This window comes from Oncorhynchus clarkii, chromosome 19 (genome assembly GCF_045791955.1).
Source record: "Oncorhynchus clarkii lewisi isolate Uvic-CL-2024 chromosome 19, UVic_Ocla_1.0, whole genome shotgun sequence".
NCBI classification, from domain to species: domain Eukaryota; kingdom Metazoa; phylum Chordata; class Actinopteri; order Salmoniformes; family Salmonidae; genus Oncorhynchus; species Oncorhynchus clarkii.
Window position 1 is genome coordinate 51,314,617 of NC_092165.1, and position 18,017 is coordinate 51,332,633.

At 45.9% G+C, this 18,017-nt stretch overlaps 1 protein-coding gene across 1 annotated transcript; it reads left to right on the forward strand.

Annotated features, from left to right (window-relative positions):
- Nucleotides 1–726: 726 nt before the first annotated feature.
- On the forward strand, nucleotides 727–17,400 carry LOC139374322 (heterogeneous nuclear ribonucleoprotein Ua). The gene is made up of 14 exons (XM_071115353.1): nucleotides 727–1,226; nucleotides 2,123–2,237; nucleotides 9,598–9,671; nucleotides 11,390–11,529; nucleotides 11,769–11,868; nucleotides 11,982–12,094; nucleotides 12,234–12,497; nucleotides 12,633–12,752; nucleotides 14,768–14,896; nucleotides 15,305–15,473; nucleotides 15,647–15,919; nucleotides 16,027–16,295; nucleotides 16,506–16,604; nucleotides 16,724–17,400. Exons 1-14 carry the CDS (start codon nucleotides 761–763, stop codon nucleotides 16,772–16,774), a joined length of 2,382 nt encoding a protein of 793 aa, XP_070971454.1. The 5' UTR covers nucleotides 727–760; the 3' UTR covers nucleotides 16,775–17,400.
- Nucleotides 17,401–18,017: the final 617 nt, after the last annotated feature.

The following is an 18,017-nucleotide window of genomic DNA, read 5'->3' on the forward strand; positions in this document are numbered from 1 at the left end:
TTCTTTATTTACTGTTGTTGCTAGGAGACCATATATAGCTTTTGATTGGCAGGACCACTCTAAACGATTGCAGGACTCAACGTTTTGGAAAGTTCCAGCAGACACTTGTAAAATAGAACTGGCCATGCCTCTCCGATGTAGACCAAGCAATCTGTTGGCTCTATTCAAGGCATTTCTATCATTATCGTTCGACAACGTTTGGCAACTGAATGTGGCCCTAGTTGATTTTAGCAGTCAGAGATATAAATGGCCAGAGATAAGGTTCTGACCACACTGACAGTTAATGTCAATTCATGGGTTCTAATGTCTCATTTATAAAATAAGTGTATATTTCTATTGCACGGTCCAAAGCAAGACTTCTTTGGATGCGTAACGAATTGTGAAAAATATTCGCTTCATATGGTCAATAATGAAGGTAGACTTTGGCCGAAAAGACATATAAAAGCCATTGTATGGATGCACGGCTGTTATGTGGTAGGAGACAAAAGGAAAAAATCTGACTGCTTTATTCGTGTCATTACGGTAGGGCTATATTACTGCCCTTGGCACGCTCTCATCAGCAGCACAGATGTCAGTAGTGGGACGTGCTTAGAAAGGGTGCGGGTTTGGCGCAGTGGAAATTATAGGCGACTGCTATCACCAAGTCGGCCATCTGTGCACTGGGTTTTATCTTCGTGTTTCGAATTTGAAAAACACAGTCGACAATAGGGATTTTATCGAATTGTATCGATATTTATTTAATTATTTAATAGATAGCACAATGAGCTCTATCAACGTGAATAAGTTAAAGGTAAACGAGTTGAAGGACGAGTTGAAGAAGAGGCAGCTGTCGGACAAGGGGCTGAAGGCGGATCTTATGGACCGGCTGCAGGCCGCGCTGAATGAAGAGGCTGTAGCCAGAGGAGCTGAGGCCGGGGAGAACGGCGGCCAATGCGAAGGGGCTGTCGGCCTGAATGACATGGGCGAGGAGGACTTGGATGAAGACCTAGTTGAGGAGAGGATGGAGGCGGGCGGAGTAGAGGATGAAGATAGGTGCGAAGGGAAAGCAGAGAAAGAATGCGCTAATATCGACGATAATATGGGGGAAGAGGAGGATGCGGGAGTAGATATGGATAAATCCGACGAGGATGAAGATGCTCTACTGAAAGAAGAAGAGGATGATGATGAGGAGGAGATGGATAAATTCGATGATGATGATGCTGCACTGGGGACTCTCGAGAGAGAGGGTAAGCGATGCAAGCCAGCTAATCGACCCTGCTGCTATGGTTGCAGCTGCGGCTAGAGTTCACGTCTTGCATGACAGTTCAGAATCAAAGATAGGTCAACTGGTTAGCCTGCTAAGCTTGCCAGCTATGTCGGAACTTCTGCCAGGATCCATGTAGCTAGCTAATTGTAGACAATACGTTTTTGTACGGCTGCACTTGACTGGTGTATGTTTTTACGCAATGGTTTTGTGTTCCGGATTTGCATTTCTTCAAGCGGCAGACAAAGATGCGCCGATGTGCAGATGGTCGTTGGCTAGCTAGCTACCATTAGCTACTAAAGTGCAAAACAGTGGCTCCTACTGGCGAGAGAGAACGCAGCAGGCTGACTATCTTTTCCCGTGAGACGGTTTGTTATTCCATAGGTATAAATACGTCTATGCGCATAGCCTAGGTTTATAACGTTGGTTTTAGGAAATGTTAAGTTATCTAGCTAGCTGCCAGTCGTAATCTAGCTTTATTTTTTTATTAACATTTTATCAACACGGTAAATACTAAGTTAATATTTGGTCAAGGCTGTCATGGCTGTAGAAACTGAAAATGTGTGGTACACATCAATATCCATTTATATTGGGGGGGGGGGTACGAACTGGTATTAAAGACGGGGGTACTAACTGGTATTATTGCTCCTGATGGGCCTTTGTTATTCATGGCTCCAGATCACCATATCTTTAATTATTTTCAGATCTCCTCTTCCCTTTGTAGTCCATACATTGCAACTCATGTAGATACCTGACAAATCAAAACACCTAACTTGCCACCTAGCTGAACTGTGTGGACCATCATGTAACACCTGGGTCCTACACTTGGGGGGCGGGACGCACCTCAATACCTGCTTTGTTATTGTTTTATTTCCAAAGGGGATGCGGACAAAGACACGAGCGCTGAGCAGAAGAATAAGAAGGGTGTTAAGAGACGCCGGGAGGAACATGGAAGGGGCTACTTTGAGTTTATTGAAGAAAGCAAGTACAGCCGGTAAGGATGGTGCAGTAGCCGGGTTAACCCTCGGTTAGCTCCGAGTCACCCTGGCCTGCACAACTCCCAGCTCTCTGCCTTATCGAACTGCTGTGTTGACATTAACAGCCAACACAGTCCTTAATGCTAGCCCTGACCCCTGCTGCTAAGAAACATATTTTTTTTCCATTTACCTCTACATGGGTATTACCTTACCTGTTATTACTGAATACAGGGTTGACAATATGCATGCAAAGCCCAACTGTAGTGTAGATAATGGTGGTTGGTGCTATAGCTAGTTTGTGATAGGAATGGTTATGGGGTGGTCTGCAGGGATGCTATATTGAATGGGAAGGTCTGGATGCCGCTGGGAGGGTGCCTGACCCACACACTGTGGGACAAAAGAGAGACGCGGTGGGACAAAGAAGGTGGGGGTGTGTCTGTAGAAGAAGTGCACCAATTAAGTATCTGTCTGTCTCTCTCTGTCGGTCCAGTTGTGTTGAACTTGGAAAACTTTTATATGCTTTCTTTTTTCCCAATTGTAGGATGCAATAAAAGTGTGAATGAGTGTGAGTGAGTGAGAGTGATTGATTATTGGCCTCTAATATTGATTAAATTCTCTCCTTACTACAGGCCATTGTCTTTGATACATGTGTTATAAACAGCTTCACTGGTTAGCAGATATACAGCTATTCTGTAGCTCAACAAATCTAATGGCAGTGTGTTTAGAACTTTTAAACCTATATGATTCAGGATTTTTGAAAAATAACTCTATCACACAGCTTCCCTAATGGCAAACAGAGCTAAATAACTTGACATTTTTCTAGAGTGGGCATCCTCATCTAAAGTATAGGAATTGTGTGTACGTTCTGTTGTTCTTGTGATGAGGTATGATCTTCCAACAACGTTCTATCACGTATATATCCTCACCAGAGAAGAAATGCATATCCAATGATACATTGACATTGGTGAACTTTAGATGACGTTCCTGACTAATTGGTTTTATCACGCCCTGCAGTTTCAGACTGAAGAATGTTACAACTTTAACTCCATTGTTGATAAATCCTGCCAGAACTGGTCAAAATGTATCCTAGTGCAGTCTTTCCCCTAGATTATTCTCTAGTTGAGACTCAAAGGCCCCGAAAGCAACATTTGATAGATTACAATGATAGGTTTAGTTTTAAATTCTGAGAGTGGTTTGATTTATTAGGATCCCCATTAGCCGACGGCAATGGCAACAGCTAGTCTTACTGGGGTCCAACAGATAACAAAAAAGACATTACAGACAGAAGACAATTTGGAATATCCAACACGTTTCTTATAAAAACAAGAGGTGTTGCAGTCAGTTTTTCTTCAACTCTTAGGCAAGAGAAACTGGCATGCACAGTATTCATATTAGCCCTCTGATTACAATGAAGAGCAAGACGTGTCACTCTTTCTAGGCCAGCTGCAGCTTAACTAGGTCTTTCTTTGCAGCACTTGACCATATGACTGGACAATAATCGTAGCTGTTTACATACCACCACAGTCAGAGGCTGGCATTAAGACCGCATTGATAGAGCTGTATTCTGCCATAAGCAAACAAGAAAACGCTCACCCAGAGGCGGCGCTCCTAGTAGCCGCGGATTTTAATGCAGGGAAACTTAAATTAGTTTTATCTAATTTCTATCAGCATGTTAAATGTGCAACCAGAGGAAAAAAAACTCTGGACCACCTTTACTCCACAGACAGAGACACATAAAAAGCTCTCCCTCGCCCTCCATTTGGAATATCTGACCATAATTCTATCCTCCTGATTCCTGCTTACAAGCAAAAATGAAAGCAGGAAGCACCAGTGACTAGATCAATAAAAAAGTGGTCAGATGAAACAGATGCTAAGCTACAGGACTGTTTTGCTAGCACAGACTGGAATTTGTTCCGGGATTCCTCCGATGGCATTGAGGAGTACACCACATCAGTCATTGGCTTCATCAATAAGTGCATTGATGACGTCGACCCCACAGTGACTGTACGTACATACCCCAACCAGAAGCCATGGATTACAGGCAACAGCCGCACTGAGCTAAAAGCTGACGCTTTCAAGGAGCGGGACTTTAACCCGGAAGCTTATAAGAAATCCCGCTTTGCCTTCAGACGAACCATCAAACAGGAAAAGCATCAATACAGGACTAAGATCGAATTGTACTACACCTGCTCTGACGCTTGTCGGATGTGGCAGGGCCTGCAAACCATTACAGACTACAAAGGGAAGCACAGCCGAGAGCTGCCCAGTGACACGAGCCTAACAGATGAGCTAAACTACTTCTATGCTCGCTTCGAGGCAAATAACACCAAAACATGCATGAGAGCACCAGCTGTTCCGGAAGACTGTGTGATCACGCTCTCCGTAGCTGATGTGAGTAAGACCTTTAAACAGGTCAACATTCACAAGGCCGCAGGGCCAGACGGATTACCAGGACGTGTACTGCGAGCATGCGCTGACCAACTGGCAAGTGTCTTCACTGACATTTTCAACCTGTCCCAGCTACGTCTGTAGCCATGAAGTGCTTTGAAAGGCTGGTCATGGCTCACATCAACACCATTATCCCAGAAACCCTAGACCCACTCCAATTTGCATACCGCCCCTACAGATCCACAGATGATGCAATCTCTATTGCACTCCACACTGCCCTTTCCCACCTGGACAAAAGGAACACCTATGTCAGAATGCTATTCATTGACTACAGCTCAGCGCTCAACACCATATTGCCCTCAAAGCTTATCAATAAGCTAAGGTCCCTGGGACTAAACCCCTCCCTCTCCAACTGGATCCTGGACTTCATGATGTGCCGCCCCCAGGTGGTATGGGTAGGTAACAACACATCCGCCACGCTGATCCACAACACAGGGGCCCCTCACGGGGGTGCATGCTCACTTCCCTCCTGTACTCCCTGTTCACTCATGACTGCATGGCCAGGCACGACTCCAACTCCATCATTAAGTTTGCCGATGACACAACAGTGGTAGGTCTAATCACCGACAACGACGAGGCATGGACTCACCTGGCTGTGTGGTGCCAAGCAGAGACCTGGCCGTGTGGTGCCAGGACAACAACCTCTCCCTCAACGTGATCAAGACAAAGGAGATGATTGTGGACTACAGGAAAAAGAGTACGCCCCCATTCTCATCGACGGGGCTGCAGTGGAGCAGGTTGAGAACTTCAAGTTCCTTGGTGTCCACATCACCAACAAACTAACATGGTCCAAGCACACCAAGACAGTTGTGAAGAGGGCACGACAAAACCTATTCCCCCTCAGGAGACTGAAAAGATTTGGCATGGGTCCTCTGATCCTCAAAAGGTTCTACAGCTGCACCATCGAGAGCATCCTGACTGGTTGCATCACTGCCTGGTATGGAAACTGCTCGGCCTCCGACCGCAAGACGCTACAGAGGGTAGTGCGAACGAACCAGTACATCACTGGGGCCAAGATTCCTGCCATCCAGGACCTCTATACCAGGCGGTGTCAGAGAAAGGCCCTAAAAATTGTCAAAGACTCCAGCTACCCTAGTCATAGACTGTTCTCTCTGCTACCGCACGGCAAGCGGTACCGGAGCGCTAAGTCTAGGTCCAAGATGCTTCAAAACAGCTTCTACCCCCAAGCCATAAGACTCCTGAACACCTAATCAAATGGCTACACAAACTATTTGCACCCCCCCTCTCTTTTACACCACTGCTACTCTCTGTTGTTGTCATCTATGCATAGTCACTTTAATAACTCTACCTACATGTGCATAATACCTCAACTAACCGGTGACTCTCACATTGACTCTGTACCAGTACCCCCCTGCATATTGTCTCACTATTGGTATTTTACTGCTGCTCTTTATTGTTACTTTTATTTCTTATTCTTATCCATATTTTTTAAACTGCATTGTTGGTTAGGGGCTCGTAAGTAAGCATTTCACTGTAAGGTCTACACCTGTTGTATTCGGCGCATGTTGTAATGAACACGAGGGGAGACAGAGAGCTGGTTTCAAGCGCAGGGCGCAGCAGGTGTTTAATGCAAAGGACCAGAGGAGGAGGCAGGTAGCTGGGTCCAGGGGCAGGCAGAAGGTCAAACACAGGAGGAGGCAGGTAGCTGGGTCCAGGGCAGGCAGAAGGTCAAACACAGGGGGTCCAAAAGGGCAACAGTACAGGCAGGGAAAAGGATAGTATGGTAGTCCGGGAGATCAGGCAATAGGTAGATAACAGGAAATCTGATAGGCTGAAGTACAGGTAGGGAATAGGCAAAAGGCGTCGTTAGTGAGGCAGGCAAAAACTATCATATACGGGAGGAGTAAATTGTGGGGAAAACAGAGCTCCGAAAGCCATGCGTCACAAAACAAACAATACCTCACAGTGATGGGGTGCAAAGAACTGAAGTAAATAGTGTGTGATAATGACATACAGGTGTGTGAACAGGTGATTAGAATTCAGGTGATTGGAATCTGGAGAGTGAGCTGCGTTCAGGGGATCTAGGTGTTTGAGGGTGTGAGTTGGAAGCAGATGTTACACATGAGACTAATAATATTTGATATGATAATCATGATAAGCTAAAACTAGAGCCTGCAGGACGTGCTTTGTCGAGTGTGGTGTCAAAAAAGCAGATCATCTGTTTATTACGGACAGCACTCTCCCCATCTTTACAACCATTGAATCTATATGTTTTGAGCATGACTGTTTACAATCTAAGGTAACACCAAGTAATTTAGTCTCCTCAACTTGTTCAACAGCCACACCATTCATTACCAGATTCAGCTGTGGTCTAGAACTTAGGGAATGATTTGTACCAAATGCAATACTCTTAATTTAAGAGATGTTCAGAACCATTGTATTACTGGCCACCCATTCCCAAACAGACTACCACTCTTTGTTAAGGGTTTCAGTGACCTCATTAGCTGTGGTTGCTGATGCATATATGGTTGAATCATCAGTACATGGACACACATGCTTTGTTTAATGACAGTGGCAGATTATTGGTAGAAATAGAAAAGAGTAGAGGGCCTAGAGAGCTGCCCTGCAGTACACCACACTCTACATGTTTGACATTAGAGAAGCTTCCATTAGGAATACCCTATTAGATAGAGTTCTATTAGATGGATAGCTCTGAATCCACGATATGGCAGAAGTTGGAAAGCCATAACACATACAGTGGGGAGAACAAGTATTTGATACACTGCCGATTTTGCAGGTTTTCCTACTTACAAAGCATGTCGAGGTCTGTAATTTTTATCATAGGTACACTTCAACTGTGAGAGACGGAATCTAAAACAAAAATCCAGAAAATCACATTGTATGATTTTTAAGTAATTAATTTGCATTTTATTACATGACATAAGTATTTGATACATCAGAAAAACATAACTTAATATTTGGTACAGGAACCTTTGTTTGCAATTACAGAGATCATACGTTTCCTGTAGTTCTTGACCAGGTTTGCACACACTCCAGATCCTTCAGGTTTCGGTGCTGTCGCTGGGCAATACGGACTTTCAGCTCCCTCCAAAGATGTTCTATTGGGTTCAGGTCTGGAGACTGGCTAGGCCACTCCAGGACCTTGAGATGCTTCTTACGGAGCCACTCCTTAGTTGCCCTGGCTGTGTGTTTCAGGTCGTTGTCATGCTGGAAGACCCAGCCACGACCCATCTTCAATGCTCTTACTGGGGGAAGGAGGTTGTTGGCCAAGATCTCGCGATACATGGCCCCTCCATTCTCCCCTCAATAAGGTGCAGTCGTCCTGTCCCCTTTGCAGAAAAGCATCCCCAAAGAATGATGTTTCCACCTCCATGCTTCACGGTTGGGATGGTGTTCTTGGGGTTGTACTCATCCTTCTTCTTCCTCCAAACACGGCGAGTGGAGTTTAGACCAAAAAGCTCTATTTTTGTCTCATCAGACCACATGACCTTCTCCCATTCCTCCTCTGGATCATCCAGATGGTCATTGGCAAACTTCAGACAGGCCTGGACATGCGCTGGCTTGAGCAGGGGGACCTTGCGTGCGCTGCAGGATTTTAACCCATGACGACGTAGTGTGTTACTAATGGTTTTCCTTGAGACTGTGGTCCCAGCTCTCTTCAGGTCATTGACAAGGTCCTGCCGTGTAGTTCTGGGCTGATCCCTCACCTTCCTCATGATCATTGATGCCCCACGAGGTGAGATCTTGCATGGAGCTCCAGACCGAGGGTGATTGACCGTCATCTTGAACTTCTTCCATTTTCTAATAATTGCGCCAACAGTTGTTGCCTTCTCACCAAGCTGCTTGCCTATTGTCCCTATAGCCCATCCCAACCTTGTGCAGGTCTACAATTTTAACCCTGATGTCATTACGCAGCTCTCTGGTCTTGGCCATTGTGGAGAGGTTGGAGTCTGTTTGATTGAGTGTGTGGACAGGTGTCTTTTATACAGGTAACAAGTTCAAACAGGTGCAGTTAATACAGGTAATGAGTGGAGAACAGGAGGGCTTCTTAAAAAAAACGACCAGGTCTGTGAGACCCGGAATTCTTACTGGCTGGTAGGTGATCAAATACTTATGGCATGCAATAAAATGCTAATTAATTACTTAAAAATCATACAAAGTGATTTTATGGATTTTTGTTTTAGATTCTCTCTCTCACAGTTGAAGTGTACCTATGATAAAAATTACAGACCTCTACATGCTTTGTAGGTAGGAAAACCTGCAAAATCTGCAGTGTATCAAGTACTTGTTCTCCCCACTGTATGTTTTCTCAACAGCAATAATATCAAAGGCTGCACTGAAAGTACAGTACAGCTCCCACAATCTTCTTATCAATTTCTTTCAACCAGTCATCAGTCATTTGTGCCAGTGCAGTACATGTTGAGTGCCCTTCTCTATAAACATGCTGAAAGTCTGTTGTTAATTTGTTTACAGTGAAATAGCATTGTATTTGTTAAAACAACATTTTTTCCAACAGTTTGCTAAGAGCTGGCATTAAGCTGATAGGTCTGCTGTTGAACCAGTAAAGGCCGCTTTATCACTCTTGGGTAGTGGAATGACTTTGGCTTCCCTCCAGGCCTGAGGACAAAGACTTTCCTCTAGGCTCAGATTACAGATATGACAGATAGGAGTGGCCATGGAGTCAACTACCATCCTCAGTAGCTTTCCATCTAAGTTGTCAATACCAGGAGGTTTGTCATTATTGATCGATAACAATCGTGTTTTTAAAACAAAATTCAAACTTGCAATGCTTTTCTTTTATTATCTGTTTTTTTTTATACACGAGTAAAATGGCTCACTGTTCGTTGTTGTCATTTCCTGCCTAAGTTTGCCCACTTGAGTGAGAGACATGTCCCTCCAGTGTCCTCCCTGGGCTGACCCTTCACCCCTTCATCTTCTCTCTTCCAGGGCCAAGTCCCCCCAGCCCCCGCTGGAGGAAGAGGACGAGGAGTTTGACGACAGCACTGTCTGCCTGGACACCTGTGAGTACACACACACACGAGTACACACACACATACCTGACCACCTGTGAGTACACACACACACACCTGACCACATGTGAGTACACACACACAGACCTGACCACATGTGAGTACACACACACAGACCTGTCCACATGTGAGTACACACACACACACACCTGACCACATGTGAGTACACACACAGACCTGTCCACATGTGAGTACACACCTGACCACATGTGAGTACACGCACACAGACCTGACCACATGTGAGTACACACACAGACCTGTCCACATGTGAGTACACACACACATACCTGACCACATGTGAGTACACACCTGACCACATGTGAGTACACACACAGACCTGTCCAATTGTGAGTACACACACAGACCTGACCACATGTGAGTACACACCTGACCACATGTGAGTACACACACACTGACCTGTCCACATGTGAGTACACACACAGACCTGTCCACATGTGAGTACACACACAGACCTGACCACTTGTGAGTACACACACAGACCTGACCACATGTGAGTACACACACAGACCTGTCCACATGTGAGTACACACCTGACCACATGTGAGTACACACCTGACCACATGTGAGTACACACCTGACCACATGTGAGTACACACACAGACCACATGTGAGTACACACGTGACTACATGTGAGTACACACACAGACCTGACCACATGTGAGTACACACTTGACCACATGTGAGTACACACACAGACCTGTCCACATGTGAGTACACACACACAGACCACATGTGAGTACACACACAGACCACATGTAAGTACACACACACAGACCACATGTAAGTACACACACACAGACCTGACCACATGTGAGTACACACACAGACCTGTCCACATGTGAGTACACACACAGACCACATGTGAGTACACACACACAGACCTGACCACATGTGAGTACACACACACAGACCTGACCACATGTGAGTACACACACAGACCTGTCCACATGTGAGTACACACCCAGACCACATGTGAGTACACACACACAGACCTGACCACATGTGAGTACACACACACAGACCTGACCACATGTGAGTACACACCTGACCACATGTGAGTACACACACACAGACCTGACCACATGTGAGTACACACACACAGACCTGACCACATGTGAGTACACACACACTGACCTGTCCACATGTGAGTACACACACACTGACCTGTCCACATGTGAGTACACACACAGACCTGACCACATGTGAGTACACACACACTGACCTGACCACATGTGAGTACACACACACTGACCTGTCCACATGTGAGTACACACACACAGACCTGACCACATGTGAGTACACACACACTGACCTGTCCACATGTGAGTACACACACACTGACCTGTCCACATGTGAGTACACACACACTGACCTGACCACATGTGAGTACACACACACTGACCTGTCCACATGTGAGTACACACACACTGACCTGTCCACATGTGAGTACATACACACTGACCTGTCCACATGTGAGTACACACACACTGACCTGTCCACATGTGAGTACATACACACATACCTGACCACATTTGTGACTGGATAGCTGTGGGTAGAATTTGTACAATTATTGAATAACACCTGCAGCAGTGCACATTTTTTTTACTTGAACTGTGAAGTTCACAATAGTGTTTGTGTGTGTGTGTGTGTGTGTGTGTGTGTGTGTGTGTGTGTGTGTGTAACCACAGATAACAGTGACCTGCACTTCAAGGTGTCCCGAGACCGTTACAGCGCGTCATCCCTTACCATGGAGAGCTTTGCCTACCTGTGGGCTGGAGGCAGGGCTTCCTACGGAGTAGCTCAGGGCAAGGCCTGCTTTGAGATGAAGGTGAGGAGAGATATCACCATCAACAACACACACACACGTGGTCAATCAATCTATCAAGTTTATCTTATAAATCCCTTTTTACATCAGCAGTTGTCACAAAGTGCTTTACAGATATTCAGCCTAAAACCACTGATGATGATGATGATGGTCTGAACAGAACATCATGACAAACACACAAGCACACACACACAAACACACACACACACACACACACCTCACCCTCTGTGTGTTCTTCCCAGATCATTGAGAAGATCCCAGTGAAACATATCTCCAGTAAAGGCATGGATATCCATGAGGTTCTGGTGGGCTGGTCACTAGCCAATGGAACACTGTTACTGGGTGAGTGAACAATTAGACCAACCAATATAATTCAGTGGACTCCTGATATATGCTCAGGGAACCCCCTGGTGTGTTGTGCGGTTGTATGGTAACTCCTTGTCTGACGTCCTCAGGAGAAGAGGAACACTCGTATGCCTTCTCTGCCAAAGGGAAGAAAACCACCAACTGTGTCACAGAAGACTTCGGAGAGTGCTTCGACGAAAACGATGTCGTCGGATGCCTAATCGTAAGATATTTTAATGATCCCTTTGTCACATTTTGCTCAAAGAGCTAAGCTTTAGCCAGTTAAAAAATGAACATCAGTTTACAGGTTAAACTGCTGCTGCTTTTTCCACTGATGATGATGTTCGTCCTCTCTCCTGCAGAACTTTGAAGGCTCGGAGGTGGAGCTGTCGTTCAGTAAGAACGGTCAGGACCTAGGCGTGGCCTTCAAAGTTGACAAGGCATCTTTGGACGGACGGCCCCTCTTCCCTCACGTCCTCTGTCACAACTGTGCTGTAGAGTTCAACTTTGGCCAGAGGGAGGCACCACTGTTCGTCCCACCGGCCGGCTACAGCTTCCTACAGCAGGTCCCTGTGAGCAAGAGGGTCCGAGGCCCCAAAGGGCCCGACACCAAGGATGACTGTGAGGTGAGTGAGTGCGTGCTGGTTTTCATGTTGTTGAATTCCCATGTGGTATTTTCATAATTTCCATTTCCAACTCTATCCCACATTTGACAACACATTACTTTGCAGCCATGATTAAAATGTCTCTTACTCTCCCAGGTGATCGTGATGGTAGGCCTGCCTGGCGCTGGGAAGACGGCGTGGGTAACCAAGCACACTCAGGAGCACCCTGGGAAATACAACATCCTGGGAACCAACACCATCCTGGAGAAGATGATGGTGAGTGATGCTGAAAGGGACAGGACAGTTCTACAGTTCAGCTGAAAGAGACAGGACAGTTCTACAGTTCAGTTTAAAGAGACAGGACAGTTCTACAGTTCAGCTTAAAGAGACAGGACAGTTCTACAGTTCAGCTTAAAGGGACAGGACAGTTCTACAGTTCAGCTTAAAGAGACAGGACAGTTCCACAGTTCAGCTTAAAGAGACAGGACAGTTCTACAGTTCAGCTTAAAGAGACAGGACAGTTCTACAGTTCAGCTTAAAGGGACAGGACAGTTCTACAGTTCAGCTTCAAGAGACAGGACAGTTCTACAGCTCAGCAGTTCAGCTTAAGGGGACAGGACAGTTCTACAGCTCAGCTTAAAGAGACAGGACAGTTCTACAGCTCAGCTTAAAGGGACAGGACAGTTCTACAGTTCAGTTTAAAGGGACAGGACAGTTCTACAGCTCAGCTTAAAGGGACAGGACAGTTCTACAGTTCAGCTTAAAGAGACAGGACAGTTCTACAGTTCAGCTTAAAGGGACAGGACAGTTCTACAGTTCAGCTTAAAGAGACAGGACAGTTCTACAGTTCAGTTTAAAGAGACAGGACAGTTCTACAGTTCAGCTTAAAGAGACAGGACAGTTCTACAGTTCAGTTTAAAGAGACAGGACAGTTCTACAGTTCAGCTTAAAGAGACAGGACAGTTCTACAGTTCAGTTTAAAGAGACAGGACAGTTCTACAGTTCAGCTTAAAGAGACAGGACAGTTCTACAGTTCAGCTTAAAGGGACAGGACAGTTCTACAGTTCAGCTTAAAGAGACAGGACAGTTCTACAGTTCAGCTTAAAGAGACAGGACAGTTCTACAGTTCAGTTTAAAGAGACAGGACAGTTCTACAGTTCAGCTTAAAGAGACAGGACAGTTCTACAGTTCAGCTTAAAGAGACAGGACAGTTCAACAGTTCAGCTTAAAGGGACAGGACAGTTCTACAGTTCAGTTTAAAGAGACAGGACAGTTCAACAGTTCAGTTTAAAGAGACAGGACAGTTCAACAGTTCAGTTTAAAGAGACAGGACAGTTCTATAGTTCAGCAGTTCAGCATAAAGGGACAGGGCAGTTCTACAGTTCAGTTTAAAGGGACAGGACAGTTCTACAGTTCAGCTTAAAGGGACAGGACAGTTCTATAGTTCAGCAGTTCAGCATAAAGGGACAGGACAGTTCTACAGTGCAGCTTAAAGGGACAGGACAGTTCTATAGTTCAGCAGTTCAGCATAAAGGGACAGGACAGTTCACCTTAAAAAGACACCTCACCTTAAAGAGGCAGTTCAGCTGAAAAGAACAGGACAGTTCACCTTAAGAGGCAGTTCAGCTGAAAGGGACAGGACAGTTCACCTTAAAAAGACACCTCACCTTAAAGAGGCAGTTGAGCTGAAAGGGACAGGACAGTTCACCTTAAAGAGGCAGTTGAGCTGAAAGGGACAGGAAAGTTTACCTTAAAGAGGCAGTTGAGCTACAAGGGACAGGACAGTTCACCTTAAAGGGTCAGTTCAGCTGAAAGGGACAGCTCACCTTAAAGGGACAGTTCACCTTAAAGAGGCAGTTGAGCTGAAAGGGACAGCTCACCTTAAAGGGACAGTTCACCTTAAAGGGTCAGTTCAGGTTGGAGGGACAGCTCACCTTAAAGGGACAGTTCACCTTAAAGGGTCAGTTCAGCTGAAAGGGACAGCTCACCTTAAAGGGACAGTTCACCTTAAAGGGTCAGTTCAGGTTGGAGGGACAGCTCACCTTAAAGGGACAGTTCACCTTAAAGAGGCAGTTCAGCTGAAAGGGACAGCTCACCTTAAAGGAACAGTTCACCTTAAAGAGGCAGTTCAGCTGAAAGGGACAGCTCACCTTAAAGGGTCAGTTTACCTTAAAGGGTCAGTTCAGGTTGGAGGGACAGCTCACCTTAAAGGGTCAGTTCAGGTTGAAGGGACAGTTCACCCCAAAGTCAGATGACTCCGTACCTCAAAATTCTTTATTCTCCTTTGCCAGATCGCCAGTCTGAAACGCCAAATGAAGGATGTCACCAAACTCACCGCCATCTCCCAGCGTGCACCTCTTTTCCTGGGAAAATTCATTGAGATCGCTGCACGTAAAAAACGCAACTACATCCTTGACCAGGTAACCATGGTTACCCACATTTAAGCTTTTGTTTTTATGTATCGGTTCAATTGTCGTTATTTTTTGAATATTTAGATGCCTTGTGAACAAACAACATTTGATTAAGTCAGCATCATCATGAGAAACAAATACTACTTGGTTGTATGGCAGTGTGAGAATGGAATGATTTCAGTAGGTGTATGGTTGGATATGACTTTAACCCTGTACCTGTCTCTCTATCTCTCTCTCTCTCTCTCTCTCTCTCTCTCTCTCTCTCTCTCTCTCTCTCTCTCTCTCTCTCTCTCTCTCTCTCTCTCTCTCTCTCTCTCTCTCTCTCTCTCTCTCTCTCTCTCTCTCTCTCTCTCTCTCTCTCTCTCTCTCTCTCTCTCTCTCTCTCTCTCTCTCTCTCTCTCTCTCTCTCTCTGTCAGACCAATGTGTCGGCCCCGGCCCAGAGGAGGAAGATGTGTCTGTTTGCAGGCTTCCAGAGGAAGGCCGTGGTGGTGTGTCCTACTGATGACGACTACAAGCAGAGGACACAGAAGAAAGCCGAGACGGATGGTAAAGACGTCCCCGAGCACGCCGTACTCAAGATGAAAGGTGAGCTACAACAACCTAGAATACCTGACAAACATAACACCTGTTACCTGTATCAATAACACATGAGAGCTTACATTACATTTGAGTCCTTTGGCAGACGCTTCTTTCCGGGCTGACTGACTGATTTGTTAGGGGTTGATATATCTGGCTGTTTCCCTCCCGTCCTCCTGTAGGTATCTACACCCTGCCGGAGCCAGGGGATTGCTTCAGTGAGGTGAGCTTTGTGGAGCTGCAGAAGGACGAGGCCTCCAAGCTGCTGGACTTGTACAAGGAGGAGAGTCGCTCCGCCCTGCCCCCAGAGAAGAAGGCCAACCAGGGGGGCACGCCACCCAAGAGAGGGGGCAACCACCGCGGCCGTGGGGGCAGAGGGCAGGGGCAGTGGGGAGGTGGTCAGGGGCAGAGGGGGGGCAGAGGAGGCTTCCAGATCAGAGGCAACTTCAGGGGAGGTGAGCAATGTGTATTTGACTCTGTAAATAACTCTAATACTTGAGGTGTATGTTTGTGTACTTGGTATGTACAATATATATTGATCTGTGTGTTTGTCTCTGCCCAGGCCCAGGACCTCGTGGTGGATTCAGTCGTCCCCCCAGAGGTTTCCTCCCTCCTCCGGCCTTCCGAGGGGGCTTCTCCAACCGGGGCAACTTCAACAGGGGGAGCGGGGGCATGCCCAGCAGAGGGGGTGCACCCAGGGGGGGTCCTGGAAGGGGCAACATGAGGAACATGGGGGGTAATAGGGGAGGCAATATGCACCGAGGCAGCATGACCCGTGGAGGAGGTGGAGGTGGAAGAGGACGTGGGGACAACAGGGGCAACTTCACACAGGTGGGTCACTAGTTACTATACCTGATAGTGTCCTTGACTAGGACTACACCGAGTCTGACTCTATCAGCTAGAGTGGATTGTTGGATTATTTCATTTCTATATAGTTTTCTGAATATAACAACAACATACAGTACATTTGTATAACCCACCAATTGTACTGGAGGTCAGCTGGCAGTCCCAGGTGTCTGATGGCTGTTGTGTTTTCCGCAGAAGTTCAGAGGCAGAGGAGGCAACAATCGCAGCTTCAACAAGAACAGCAACTTTGGCATGAACAAGGCCCAGGCCTTCAACCAGAGCTGGCAGCAGGGGGTATGTACTGCTCCTGATGTAGCTGGACGTAGCGCAGCACAGGCTGGGCAATGTTTGCACCTTAGGACCTATGGAATGGTTCAAAACTCTTACCTTTAACCTCTGTCTTCCATCTTTAGTTCTGGAACCAGAAGCCATGGAGCCAACAGTACCACCCAGGATACTACTGAGCATGTGCGGTAGAGAGACTGACTGACAGCACACAGACACACCCCCTCACTACAAAGCCCGTCCACCCCGGCGCATACGCGCCAACTCCCCGTTACGCTCCATTTTACCTTCTCCCCTCCTCCTTTTTCCTCTCCTCTTCCTTCGTTTTAGGAAGAAAGAGCATTCCACTGCTGAGATGGACTGCCGGTTCTGAGACAAAGACAACAAACGCTTTCTGGGCTCCTTTACTTTCTGCGTTTTGATTTTGTATATTTGTATTGCTTTTACGTTTCAGAGCCGGAGCTCTCAAGCGTTCGCCTTCAGAAACCTTGGCTTTCATCCAGCATGTGATGTCTCTTAAAAAACTTTTCAGGGTTCTGTGTTTTTATCTGTAAAGATGTACTTTTTACTACAACGATCATGATGATGATGATAGATATTTCTTTCTGATTTTTTGCTTTACATTATGTTGTTTTATGTTTTTAAGAATCAGGAGAGGCTAGCACTCACTTTAGACACATAGCATTTGTGAGGTGTCGTAATTCTAGTCCTGCTGCAAATACGTTTGTTTCTAGTAAGTAAAGTGAAGTTTAAGCTGTAATAAAAAATGATATGCTTAAAAATATATATATCAGTGTAATTTAACGAACAGACAGCCCACATAAACACAGGAATTGCTCTCGATGGTGCATCTTACTTGGTATGCGAATCCATATTTTTCAATGTCAAAGGTGTTAGAAAAGCCTTTGAAATGAGAAGCACCGTCTCAGATAGAGTAGCTGTCTTGTTAAAATTAATAAAATGTCTTGCTATATCCTGCATCAGTGGCTCATACATCCAATCTAAAGACCAAGGCCGTCCTTCAGTAAGGCACTCCTTTATCTATTGAGTGGTCACTTACTCAGTACGCCGTACCAGAGCAGATGGGCCATTCCATGAGGCCTGGGGCGCGTTCAGTAGAGCACAACGTTATCTAACATTCAGATCAGGGATGGGCAACTGAAGGCCCTCGAACCAATTTCAAAATGTGGTTGTTTATTGTTTGTAATGTCAGTCACTGATAGTCACTCAATTAGCCCATGTCAGCTAAAATGTTTTAGAATGGTAAATTAGTCTAGCGGCCAGCTATCTAAAACGTAATCATGGTTGAATTACCTACCAGAGGGCCCCCATGGATTTGGTTAGTCTCACTCAGATATCAAATTAAAAACAGCTAATTTTCCTCTCCGCCCCATGGCAAAATGAATAGAATGGCAGGAAATC